Raw genomic sequence first — 14,467 nt, forward strand, 5'->3', positions numbered from 1 at the left:
TGGTGAATCTGAGAGAGGTTTTGACTCAGACTGATACGGGGAGAAGGCATGAAACAGGAGGAACTCCAACTGTAGATGGAGATGAACAGGAAGAAATTGTGGTTTTTGATGCTTCTGATACAACTGAGGAGGAAGTAGTGACTGCCATTGAGGTATGAAACATCATTATTTAGGATTTAGTGTTCGGTCAAATGAGAAATTGATCCTAATTGTGGCAGAGCAGAATGAACCTTTGATTGATTAATTGGGAATTTTCTGGCTGGGTGTTAAATAGCCATTTGGGGTTCATTCAGTAGCTATGTAGTTTTGAAAATTGGCATTGGTGCCGCCATATATTTGTATATTTCAGGAATTCTAGCTTTGGAAGATGGGGATTCCTTGAGATGGAGTTTTGTAAAATGATATAGATAGAGCATTGCTTTGGTTCACATTTTGTTGAATTAGTTTGATGAAAACAATTAGATCATGTTTTTTCTATATTTCAAATAGTTCATATAAAAAGTATTTGACTGAAAAAAAAAATTTCATATTTAAATTTCTTTATTTATATTCAAGACTGAAAATATTGAAATAAAATTAAAATGGCATCTACTAAAACTCTTGGACATTGAGCTGCTTGAATTTGAGTTGCCTTTTAAGGGTCTGTTTGGGGGCAAATGTAACGATTTGAGCAAGCAGATGTGAAATTGTTGCAGAAAAAATTGTTTTTAAAAAATTTATGATGACTATTAAAATTTGTTTTATTTTCAATCATAACTTTCTGGCAATTATAACATTTTAACAGCTTTGGTTTAGAAAAGTAAACTTTTACCACAAATTTTTTAAAAATAACAAAAAACAATTCTCCAAATAAAATTATGGTGATTTGAAAAAAATAAAAAATCATCTCAAATAGATCTTAAATTTGTCTGAAAATTGAGCTACTGGAATAGAAGTTGCCATTAAGAGTCAGTTTGGGATTCTTGCAGTTGTTTGAAGCTGTTACTGTAGAAATTACTTTTAAAAAAATTGTGATAATTATTAAAAAATTATTTTATTGTAAAGCAATAATTTCTTGCAGTTACTAAATTTTAACAGGTCAAAAAAATAATTTTTTATCACAAAAATTTCTAAGAAAAACAAGAAACCCAAATAGAATTATTGTGGTTTTAAAAATAAAATAGACATAAAACTGTCCCAAACCGACCCTAAAATTGGGCTCTTATGACTGATGTCTGACATGCAAGCAGTTCATCCTATCATGTTTCTTTCTGGTTTGCGTAGGCCTTATTTAGGTGTTCCGAATGTAAAAAGCAAACTTATGATGATAGATAATGTAGATACATAGAATTTGGTGTCACGTTATAGCATCATGTCTCATGCATATCCATATCTTATTATTTTTTTAACAAAACCTAAGGATTATATAAACATATAAAGCAAACTGAAAAAGAAAATCAGCAGTGTTTACATAATAGAAAAACATTTTAAAATGACAATGAAGAATTAATAAAAATAATGGATACAGTAGTTGTTACAATGCAACTGTTTGACATACTAATAACTCTTATAGCTAAAAAAAGCAGTGCTCATCGTCTGGCCCAACTTAGTGCAGAAGTTATGCCTAGATCAGTACTGTATAGATTAAAGAAACATGACATCACATTTCTGTCCAAAATTTATGAAAAAGAAATTTTATTGCCCTCTTGAAGCGTCCAATAAAAGCAATTGTAGTCCTCCAGTTTTAGTTCCGCAGTGCACGACTTGTTGAAGATTGAAAACTGATTTCTCACCGATTCTTCCTACTCTACACACTAAAACTGAGCATGAAAGACATGGCAGCCTTCTATTTCACTCCAATGGATTAAACAATCTATCCGATCAGGTTATCAGCTTTTCTTATTTTGCTGCCTCTTGTGGAGCTGACAAGATCTTATCAACTGCGTTGAAGTAAGGCCAGCTCTTTCTAATTTTCTCATCATTTCTACTTTCCTGCAAGAAGAGAAGGGAGTCAGTTGAAACTAAGTTTGAGAATCATAATTAATGCATATATGTATTGAAGAGAAGAGTCAGGCTTATTTAGAAGTTCTCACAAGAAATATTAACCGGTAGGATGTCTGCCGAGGATTATCATAAAGTTGCAAAAATAAGATGAACAAAAGCAGCTTTGTTTGCGCATTATCATTTTAGAAAATGGAGGTAATAATGTTGATAGGTACTACTCACTACCAAACTGCAGCTATGTCACAATTAAATGCAAATCATGAGAATACATATATTACAAACTAAAATTTTGCTTTCTCCAAAACACATTTTCCTGTGTTCCTGCTCCAAATATACAACCAAAAACATATTTCAAACACAAGCCATGCTCGATCGGCACATTTTAACATGCTTTCACCTGTCCAGATGGTTTAGTAAGAAGTTAAAAGCACAAACTAAAAATAAAAACGTCTTCATAAATTATGCAGATATCACCATATTGCAATAACTTAATAAAAATCTAACTTGGTTATATGAACTGACAGAATTTTCTTTTGACGTAATAGTTATTAAACACCAATATGTAAGATACCTCATATAAATGCACCTATTAACTTCACATTGGATAAATAGCATGTTATGGCATAGGGCCGTTAGAATCTAAGCGTCAAACAAGTGCGATTGATATAGCTTAAAACTTTGAAACTACATGGTTATATAGAGAAAAAAATTTTGAGAAGGAAAAAGAATAAGCATCGCAGATCGAAGTAAACACCTCATATTTTTGAACAAGGGATGCCCACAGAGACTTGCACTGTGCGGAAGAACGGATTATTCCATGGGCTGACATGATAGAAGATACATTTTCCCATAGAGCCATTCTTCCTCTAACAGTCTGAAATTTACTATTTAAATCACCACGTTCTTTAATTAATCTTGTAATTTCTTCAGGCTTCCATTTGTTCCTTTTTCCGGGTTTGGGACTACCAGTCTTCGCCTCTGATACCTTCATTGATTCCCCTCCGCTTGCGTTACTGGATTTCACATGTTCTACAGAAGATGTGTTTTCATCTTCCAAATCTTCTGATTCTAGCAAAGGATCTTCCACATGTGATTTCTCAGCCACAAAATAATCATCTGCAAGAACATTTTACATTTAGAAGGTATCAGACAATTTATTATAGAATACTCCTTTCATGCCACCCCCCTTGGTACCCATTTCAGAAGATTGCTCGTTCAAAGTTAGAAATTCATGCTTGGAACAAAAAATACTACCAAAACAATTCTTGACAACCAAAATCAAAGAGAAGTTTCCTGCATTACCTTCAGCCTCTGTTTCGATAAGGTTTCTCATTACGTTTGCTGTATCTTCATCAAAACTGCTGCTTGAATCCTTCCTCATGCGAATATCTAAATGTTGATTCATTGCAGAAGAATCAAAGCCACCATAAGTTTTTCCTGCTATTCTTTCCCTGAGTTCTTCGGAGAGAGCACCAACGGTGTTCTCAACAGCAATTGCAATGACTTCAGGTCTTCGACTGCAGTATTTTCTAACCACCTTCCTCAGTACTTCAGATACAATCCTTTCCATGTGAACCAATGGGCAATTTACAGGACAACTTGATAATGCAGCGTGTGCAGCTTTGTACAGTGCATCCAACAACTTCCCTTTGTCCAGCCACAAACACCGGGTACTAATTCGTATTTTCCCTTTCAAGCATGGTTGTGACGATCCATTTATATGTCGCGGACGTGAGATTTCCATGCTACCATTGAAAATATTGCCATTAATACATAGGAACCACTATAGCAAAATATGACTTGAGTGGTCACACCTATTTTAGTTGATATGGATACAATACCCCTCACAATTCACATACAAATTGCAAACTCATGGTGTTAGTATATACACATTCTGTAATATCATATCTCTAGACTTGTACACTTTGTTTTATATTTATTTTGTAATTTAATTGTTATATTTCTTTCCTCCATTAGTGTGTTCAAGTGATCAACCGTTCAACTTCTGCTAGCACGGAAGGTTGCGAGCGAAGAAAATCGGACGATTTCAGAAGATTTTAAGTTAAGTTCAAAATACTCCATTGCCGTCTACCCTTGCCCAACAAATAATAGTGTCAAAATGCATCCTCTCCAACCATTTGACATGCTCTTAATATTTTAAATTACTTAAAAAAAAAAAAATGTCACCTATCAATCTTAAAACTTGAATCTAAGGCACTACTCTTATCTTTTCAGAACTCCAATTCACTTATTAGACTGATTAATAAAAGAGTAAAATTAGCGTTCTTAAATTGATCTAAACTTTTCTTAATATTGTTTAGTTAATTTCATTAAGAAAAATGCAAGGAAAAGAGTCCTATAAATTGCTCAACTATTCTTATTAAATTGTTTGATCATAATAATATCCAAATTATCCCATTATTTATTAATACAATACAGATTTAATTTTTTGTACAGGCAGTTTTAGGCTTGAATGATATAACTATCATTATTTTGATATTTTATTTAAATGTTTTTTTTTAGTTGTTAATATTAATAAATTAAAGTTTCTTCAATATAATTAAAAACTAATCAAAATTAATATTAATATTGTTACCGCTAAAGCTTATATAATATGAATAATTTTCATTTATTAATAGACTGTAAAACCAGAATGAAGGTCTAATTCACAAAATGTACCAAAAATAATTTCATTTTCTTTAAAATCGAGAAGTGAAAAAAACAATATAAATGAAAACCGAGACAATAATGACGAATGTTGGCTCTACAAATTCATAACAGTCCCTTAAAGACTCTGCATTATCTTATTTTTATTTTTGTTGAGAGCTTGAACAATCAAATTTTCAGAAGACAGATTGGATTGTAGATAAAACACTACTCAGAAATTTCACTCTCATTTTATGAGGGCTTTTTGATCCGAGGTTTGAGGTTTCTTATAAACGCAAGTCTCTATAGTTAATTACCCCCTTGATAATAGAGTGCTCTTTCAATTAAGGTTAGTCATTAAGAATCGAGTATTTAACATATAATAACAATAGACTTATAATATTTTAATTGCAAAATATATCACTTGAAGTATAAAGCGGATGGTGGGGAAATGAAGATGAAACTTGATCAAATTCTCATGGTTCAGACATCCCGGGTCGTCGTGGTCCTTGATCTATCTAGTTAGAAGAGGTAGTTGACCCAACTTGACTAAATGATTCTAGTCAGCAGCCATGAGTTGCTTGGCAGATGTTTGTCTAAGGAAACAAAATTAACCTTAACAAACAGAAGATTTTATGTCAATAAATTGTACCCTTATGATTGACAATTCAAAAAGTAAAAAGTCATTGGGGAATATATGGGCTATGGTCGTAACCATAACATAATGTAATCATTTGGCGGCAAACAACGGTCAGAGAACTCTAGTCGTAACCGCTACTTTGTGGTGCCATTTGGAGGCAGAACGAGATTGCCAGAGAATTCAGGCCAGGTATTTACTGACATGCGATTGCTTTGATTATGAATATATGAATATATTTAATATGACATTCACTCTTTGTGAGCTGAAGTCAATCAAAAGTTTGTCACTCTTGACAAAATTTTTTACAAAATTTTGAGGATTGTGGATGAATTTTTTGCTTTTAGCTTTTAGTGATTGATTTTAACTTGAATATTTGGCTTTTATTTACTTCAATTCTTTAGGTGATTGGCTTTAATTTAAATATATTGATTTGTCCTTTTGATAACTTGATTTGAAATTTGATTTGAAACTTGGTTTAAAAGTTGACCCCTACGGTTGAGATTAATAATTAACACGGTCATCATCAAAGAAAGTTTATCTTTGAACCCTATTGACTCTATCCCGCTTATAGAGGATCAGACATAGTGATTGAATTCAAAATAGACTTTGAAGCATAATTTTAAAATTGACTCATCCGATTGAAATATTTTATCAGCTTGACCATCATCGAAGATTTGGTTATCTTTAAACCCTGTCTACTCTATACTGTTTACAGAGGACCGAGATTAGTGATATATCATTTGAATTTATTCAGATATATTTTAAACTTAAATTTGAAAATAGATTCATCCAGTTGAAATCTTTTATCAACTCAGCCATTATCGAAGAGAGTTTATCTTTGAACTCAGTCAACTCTGTCCCGCTTACATAGGATCGGGCTCAATAATTGAAATAATTGAATTCAAAATAGACTTCGAAACATAATTTTAAAATAAACTCATCCGATTGAAATAATCTATTAACTCGACCATCATTGGGGATTTGATTATCTTTGAAACCTGTCGCCTCTATCCCGCATACAGAGGATTGGGCTCAATGATATATCATTTGAAATTATATAAATATATTTTTAAATTTAATTTTGAAAATAGCTTTCGGTTCAAATCTTTTATCAACTCGGACATTGTTGATAAATTGTTTATATTTGAATTCCGTCAACTCTATCTCGCTTACAGAGGATCGGATTTAATGATATATCATTTGAATTTATTCAAATCGATTGTGAAATTTAATTTTTAAAATAGACCCGTCCAGTTGCAATTTTCTATCACCACGACCATCATCGAGGAGTTAAAACATTTTTAAACTTTTATATGTAAAGGGAGCATTTGGTTTTGTTAGTTTCAACTTCTTAGGGCATGAGTCTATGCAGATTCCTATCCTTACAAGAGGAGGATCATACCAGATGATTTAGACTTGTAAATTTTTATATTAAGATTTTAACATTTATTTCAAAAGTATTAGACTCGTCAATTCCAGTCCTTGTGAGGAGGATTGGACTAGTTATGTAAGACTTACAACTTTATCCTATAGACAAGACAACCCGATTAGACCACACAATATTCTCAAATCTAGTATTTGAGCATTCAATATATTGGTTGGAGTACGTGCCAGTATTTCACTTTTTATGTTTTCACATTTTCAAGGGTTTTACATGCTTTGGATAATTTTGATGACTTGTTTCAAAAAAGAACCTACATGACAACTGAATTTTGAGACATTCATAGAGATTATTATGAACTTGCCTTTACATAACTTCACTTGGAGCATAAAAATGATCGTCTTCTGTTAGCTAGTAGACACGTTGCAAATTTGGTGATGATATTTTCATATTAAGTAATTGTTTTAGTATTTAAACATGACATTCATGTCTCATATTTAGCCCCAATTTACGATATTTCACATTTAAGTCAAGCTGAGCTCCCGTTTATAAATTTTTTTTTTTCAAATTTAAGTTTAGCTCCAAAATTAAAGTATTTAAATAGATCCAATAAACATTCATTTCCATCAGAACATATTTTTATTTGATCACATTCAAATATAATCTAATCCGAGACTTCTAAATCACAATTTATATTTTCCTTTATTTCTATTTTGACATTATTTTAAGTCCAAATAATTCAATCTTTTAAGAACATTTGAAAGTTCAAAATCACTATAAATTTCAGCAGCCTCTCGACGTCGTTTCTCTTTGAGGGGGTTGCATCAGGGTGTTTGTCTGCCCAGCTATCTATCAGTATCGTGAGATTGAGACCGAAGAGAATCTTCCAATCTACCATTCTTTAATACACAGGAAGACCTTCGATTATCCCACATAAAAATAAAGGTGAGTCTTTGTATTTATAGCTCTGCTTGTGATATGAAAACAATGTCGGTGGGCTGATGAGTTACTAGGCAAATGTCTCTTTATACATATACATATATACATATAAGCGGGTTGTTTAGTGATTAGGGTTCTCAACTTATCAATTGAGGGCACAGCAAAAAGAGAGTTAGGGAAATTGGGTTCGAATAGGAAATGAAAGAGTGACAATACAAAACAGTGAATAGAGGTGCGACTAGATCAAATGCAGGAAAAGGAAAAAGAGGGACAAATGAGAGGAAGACACACAGGGATTGAGCGGTGAGACAAGGGCAGAAGGAAATAGAGGGGCTTCGACGGGCTAGGGCAGAGCGAATCACATGAATTTGCAGGGAGCTGGACAAGATAGGCGAAAGACAGGGACGAAGGATTTTGACGCAAGGAGGGGGCGAAGCAGGACTTCTGTGGGCTTTCTTCATCTACCTCCATGGTTTTGGATAGGAGCAGTGCGAAAGGAGACGAAAGATGAGAGTTTCAAGTCTCTGTATGCCGGCAATCCTGTTCTTGTCTTTCCCAATTAGAGCAAATCACGACTTTCTTGTGAGGGATTTAGGCAAGAGGGGTAGGCGAGAGTTTTCTACAGGAGAGAAGGGGTTTCGAGGGTTTCTGTACACAGTAATCCTGCTATGGCTTTCCATAGAGCAATCGCCATAGCTGTATCGTGATGGAAATGGCGCAGAAGGAGAGAAAGACGGAGATCTTCGTATGCAGTGATCTCGTGGTTTTCTTCTGCGGCTAGCCCTGACAACAACTGTTTTGCAATTGGGAGTAGGTGAGCAGGACCCAGAACAACCGCGATTGAGAGCAAGTAGCACTTGGGCTTTGACTGAAGCGGGCGAAAGAGACAAGTGGGGTTTTCTTCTCTGTGGTCTTTTTTTTTTCTTTGTAACTGACCCCCTCCCCTCCCAGCCCCTTTCCAATGTTTCAAATTTATTTTTTTTATTTTTTTAATAAACAATGGGAATGATTATTCTGTGAACTGAGTGGGAGTGGATACAATTTTTAATGTTATTTTATTTATTTTTTTCATTTCTTTTTTTTTTTAAAATTATTTTAGGGGTCAAACAATGAAAAAAAAAAAAAACCAAACCTGCGCATGAAAGGACAGTTTTCACTCTAATTCTAAGCTTGCCAACTAGTTTGGCAAGATTCTATCCAAACACATTCCAACAAAATTACAAGCGCCTGACTGACCTTTCTAAGAAAGCTTATGCAGGAATTGGAACAATACCAGACAATTAATATTCCGTCAAATGCAATCCTTAACCTCTCATCAATACAAAGTTCTGCCGACGTTCCAAATGCTTTGTCACCATCACTATACATCAACTGTAATAGAGGAATATAAGTTAGATCCTTGATAGAGCCGCACAACCAAAAAATAAATAGTCGTTACCTGTAAATCCTCCTTTCCTAATAAAGCAAATCCATTAGACAAAACTCTTCTGTTCCTGAGATGGGAAACTCCGAGCATTTCCCCGTTCTTTATTACCTGCGATACAGAAAACCATAGAGCTGTTTCACCTAATTTCTCATTTGTCATTCTGGGTTCTATAAAAATGCCTAGCATGCGACCAGAATGAAATAAGACATGATCTCATCCAATAAAATTTCAAAACGTCAAAAGGTAAACGGGAAAAGAGTTTTGACCTCTAAAATAACATTGAACAACAAAAAATTTACAAAAAAAGTTGTTCCTTGCTGATCCCCACGAATGTCTTAAACCCAACCTGATTGATCAACGGTTGCCACATCGCAGATGCATCACACAAATTAAAATCATCTAAACATTGCTAATTTCAAAACAAATTGCATTGATACGTCTAAAGCATCCAAATTACCAAAAAAATGGTCCACGCAATCAATTCAATTCAACATGACCAAAATAGCATATAACAGACATGATGCACCATGAATTAAGCTTGAAATGCTAATGTTGTCCGTTCTTAAAAGATATTGCATCAACAAGTTCGAAGCATCCAAAATGCTTGGGAACGACGATTGACTTGTCTAGCGAATTACACAAGAAAAGGCAACAAAAAAAAAAGAAAAAAAACCAAAACTATGCATCTGTGCCCACACAATCAATTCAATCAAACACAACGAAAATGGACTATGGGCTTGTCATCATGCGAAACACAACAAACATTGCCTGTTTGGCAAAATGAAAAATGCTGAAGAATCCAGAATGTCAAAATTAGATAGAAGGGATACTCATATCAATTGGGTTGTCAAATGAAAGCAAAACATGAAATTTAACCCCCAGCATGCGACAAGAATGAAATCCAACATTCAAATGACAAAAAATCTACGAGGAATTAACATACATCTATTAAAACAAAAAAAAAAGGAAAAAGAGATCAAAGCAACAAAAAAAACTCAAATGAGTTTTTTCTTAATTGAATTATAAAAAAAAAGAAAAAAAAGTAAAGGAAAAAAAGACACAACCCACCTCTCTAATCTCTTGCACCAATCCAAAAATTAATTAAAAGGACCACTAAAAAAAGAAATTTAATTAGCAAATAAAAGTTTATCTTTCCGGTTGCTGATCTCACATTTTGTAAACCTTTTTTTTTCTAGTTTCATCTTTTATTTAAAAATATAAACCTAAAAAAATATTAAAACAACATACTGAGTCTTCTAAAATAACTTAGTGAAACAATTGCACTTCTAAACTACGGTGACTCAAAGAAAAGAAAATAATATGCATACTGGTATTTTATGTTTCATTGTAGAAAATTATATAATAATCTAATCTATGTATTCATGACATACTTAATAAAAATAATCTAGAATTCGATATTCATCAACTTTATCTTTACATTTCAATATTTAATCTTTTAACTTTAATATGCATCATACTCAACTTCCATACCCATCTCAAGAGCACCATATAAATATAATATAACACACCCCTTGCCGATACACACATGTCGACAGACAGGGCGCAGACTAGGTCTACTATTGTTCAAGGTGAAAATAGACATAATCACCATGGACTAAAATTCTTCCATCGACACAACAGTTCATGATCTAAATTACACGATTGCCTGAGATGGTAGGGCGTCCACTAACTCCTGACTGATATCCTCCAGTTGACATGGCGGTTAATGATATAAATTTCACAATTAACTGAGATGGCAGAAAAATATCAACATGCGCAAGTACATTGGTATCCTCAACCAATACTACAAGGGATAACACTTTTTTTGATATGCACATACAAGCATTCATCTATAAAATATTTTTATTTCAATATTCCATACATACTTTATTTTCTTATAAGATATTTTGTATTTATCGACGAGTGAATAAATACACCTTCACTATAATCGAAGTCATGCAATAATCTAATATACACATCTCTACTAGAAACTAAAAATCATCTAATACTCTGACATCTTTCTAGGAAAACAAATATGCAACTATTTAAGCATCATTGTTAACATACATATTTCATACATAGCAATATGAGGAATTAGTTGCAATTTAAGTCTCAATTGTATAGATTATAATATATCTAAAGTAAAATAAAGAATATATTTAGAAATAAAATATATTACAAAAATTTAAAAATATAATTACTCACTTCAGTTGTCATGCTAGATTCTGAATCTTCAGGTAACCAACTTGTGGTCACGATGCTCTTTTATGTTGATATTAATAACTAATACAAACTTTCAAGATTCAAACAATTTTTTTGTTAATAGAATTATTTTTCAATTATTGCTGATGTTATTATTATTATTTACATGTACTTGTATTCATTGCTCTCTTTAATAATTAAGATAATGGATTAAAATTTTCAGTCAATTTATCTACAATTAACCTCTATTATGAATGAAAGTAGAACTATACTAAAGTGTATTTATCTTAAACTTAAAAAAGGTTTTCATCTACAACTAACCATTATATTTAGAAACACAATTGCTCACTTCAGTTGCCAGGCTAGATTCTCAATCTTCGAGCAACCAACTTCGCGTCACGATACTCTTTTATGTTGATATTAATAACCAATTGTATAAAAGCAAACTTTTGAGATTCAAAAAAATTTTGTTATAGAATTATTTTTCAATTATTACTACTGTTATTATTATTATTTATATGTATTTTTATTCATTGCTCTATTTAATAATTAAGTTAATGGATTAAAATTTTCATTCTAATTTATCTATAATTAACCTCTATTATGAATGAAAGTAGAACTATACTAAAGTGAAAATTAATCTTAAAGTTAAAAAAGATTTTCATCTACACCTAACTTTTAGGATTAATAAGAATACCAAACTAATAAATCTATCTTTTATTTACTAAAAATATAATCCTCCTAATTTATAAATATTGAATCATTATAAAGAACCTGCATTTAAGAAATTCATAAATAATTTAATGAAAATAATTAAATTAGACATTCATTTATTGAATCCTCCTAATTATTTTCGTTATCATTTATTCCTGTTAGAAGTTAAGAGAATTATATTTATTTACTAACATATCTTTATTTCTTTTCCTATTTTAGATTTATTTTCTTTGATTAGATTTATTTTCTTATCTACTTTAGGCATTCATATTTTATGTTTTTTCATTTATCTTCAAATAATTAATATGAATTGATTAATTGGAGATACTAGGTATTATATCTTTCCTTTCCTGTTTCTTTTTTTATTATTATCTTTCCTATTATAGGATTCATGTTATATCCACTTTCATATCAATAAAAATATTCCGCATTATTTCTGAATTTCAACTTGGTGTCAAAGACAAATTCCTTGACCTAACTGTCGGTCCTCACACCATAGCCGTCATACTCTCTTCCTTTCATCCTCCCTGCAGGGAGGGACGTTTTCTCTCTGTGCAAGCTGTCCGCAGGCTCTCACCATGGGAGTAGATCTGTTTTTCCCTCCTCGCTCACTAGATCTCAGTGCCATTCGTAGCGGGAGAGAAAAAATTCCCGATCTACTTCTCTTTCATCGTTATGGCTCTGCTCGTGGAGAAGACAACTTCCGGGTGGAAGTACAAGGCCAAAGTCTTATCCAAGGCCAATTTCGAACGGCTCAAGATCGAGCTTGCAAAGGTTGAGATGTCATGCCGCATGGCCTGTCGCGCTGAGTTCGACCCTCCCAGTCGTTCAAAGGAGCGCGTATCTCCGACTCTCTCCATATTACAATCTAGATTGTTGTCCTCATTGAAACCCTAACCTCCCTCGGTGCCGAGGTATGTTGGTGCTCTTACAACATTTTCTCCACCTAGGACCACGTTGCAACAAGCATATTTCAAGGACAACGTTTCCACAATCGCCTGTGATTCCTTCTTTGCTTTTTCTTGGAAGGGCAAGACCCTCCAGGAGTACTGGTGGTGCACGGAGCGCTACCTAGAATGGGGTGCCTGTGGAGGCCCGAATCTCATTGTCGACAACAACGATGATGCGACACTTCTTATCCATGAGGGAGTTAAGATTGAGGGAGAGTACGAGAAGAATGGGAAAACTCCAGATCTGATTTCTACGAACAATGCAAAATTCTAGATCGTGGTTGGGCTCATCAGGGATAGCTTAAGCGTTGATCCGAAGAAGTATCAGAAGATGAAGGAGAGAATAGTTGGCGTCTCTAAGGAGACGACCAAAGCAGTGAAGAGGTTGTACCAAAAGCAATACAGTGGGATGCTTCTTTTCTTTGCCATCAACGTCAATGACTCGGTTACAAAGAGTAAGTTTGATAAACTATATGGTTGCCACCACTCTATCCCCAATGGCCTAATGCGAGCCACTGATGTCATGATCACTGGCAAGGTAGTCGTTGCCTGCTGCTACGACAATGTAGGCAAGGGATGTACTGCCGAACTCAAGGCTACTGACGCTCGCATTGAGATCGACGCAATATGCGCCCTTTAGGCCCTCATGGAAGGCCTTACCGTTCTCACACTCGAAAACGTCGTGTTTGAAGCCCACATTTTCATCTCCACAATCGGTTGGAACTCCTTTCAGGACTACCGGATCTCTCTTTGCAGGTCCCTAACAGTCGGAAATCATCTCTGTTGGATGGAAATCTTACTTATAGATCTTATCGATGCCTTCCTACAGGCCACAAATTCCTGCCAGCCGTAAATTCTGGCAGTGACCATTATGGCATCCTCCGCTATTTCACATGCATGAATTGTGCAAACGAAAGGAAGCTTGTTACAGAGAAGTTCATCTTTGGCTTGTTTTCAAAACAACTTGAGGAAGGTTATTACAGAGGCGAGAATGGATGTATCCTTGAATAGAATCCCAACAGTCAACCTACATGCCCTTTTTCGTCGGTTTTTTCCCTGCTGCAAAAAAAACTCTATGCAGTTCTTTCTCTATTTTTTTTCCTTTGCCACCAGAACTTTTTCCTACAGTAGGCTTTCCTTCAGATCCTTTTCCTGCATTAGTCCCTCTTCTAGAATCTTTCCTACAACAGACCCTCCGCAATGCAATAGACCTACCTCTGAAGTTTTCTCCTTTTTTTCTGTAGGTCACACCCTGCAGCTTTTTCTGGAGGCTGTCTACTTCTTTGCAAACTCCTCTACGACATTACCTGCAGGAGCCTTCCACTTACCTACAGACACTGCAGAAACTGCAGTCAAAGACAATCGCAGTCAACTAGAGAGTTTTTCTTACAGGTTGTCTACTTCACTGCAAACTATCATGTAGCATTACCTGTAGAAGTCTTCTACCTACCCACAAATACTGCAGGAACTACTGTCAAAGACAACCGCAGTCTACTAGAAGTCAACTTTCCTGCAGATTGTCTACTTCCATGCAAACTCCCTTGCAACATTATCTGTCGGAGTCTTTCTCCTACCTACAGACACTG

The 14,467-nt window shown here is 34.1% G+C and overlaps 1 protein-coding gene and 1 pseudogene across 2 annotated transcripts in view; one reads left to right on the top strand and one right to left on the bottom strand.

Moving 5' to 3' along the window:
* Positions 1-1,451: 1,451 nt before the first annotated feature.
* Positions 1,452-14,467, bottom strand: part of LOC110022382 (ribonuclease J) — a 68,414-nt gene continuing 55,398 nt past the window's right edge. For both annotated transcript variants that reach the window (XM_020721286.1, XM_020721289.1), the window contains 5 exons: positions 9,028-9,123; positions 8,863-8,960; positions 3,286-3,728; positions 2,738-3,099; positions 1,452-1,971 (listed from right to left, as the gene is read on the bottom strand). In XM_020721286.1, the coding sequence (XP_020576945.1) occupies positions 1,879-1,971; positions 2,738-3,099; positions 3,286-3,728; positions 8,863-8,960; positions 9,028-9,123 (1,092 nt within the window). In that variant the 3' untranslated portion in view covers positions 1,452-1,878. The remainder of the gene's footprint in view (positions 1,972-2,737; positions 3,100-3,285; positions 3,729-8,862; positions 8,961-9,027; positions 9,124-14,467) is intronic.
* On the top strand, positions 12,607-13,521 carry LOC110022383 (annotated as a pseudogene).

The sequence above is a fragment of the Phalaenopsis equestris genome, unplaced genomic scaffold, assembly GCF_001263595.1.
Source record: "Phalaenopsis equestris unplaced genomic scaffold, ASM126359v1 Scaffold000188, whole genome shotgun sequence".
Taxonomy (NCBI): Eukaryota; Viridiplantae; Streptophyta; class Magnoliopsida; order Asparagales; family Orchidaceae; genus Phalaenopsis; species Phalaenopsis equestris.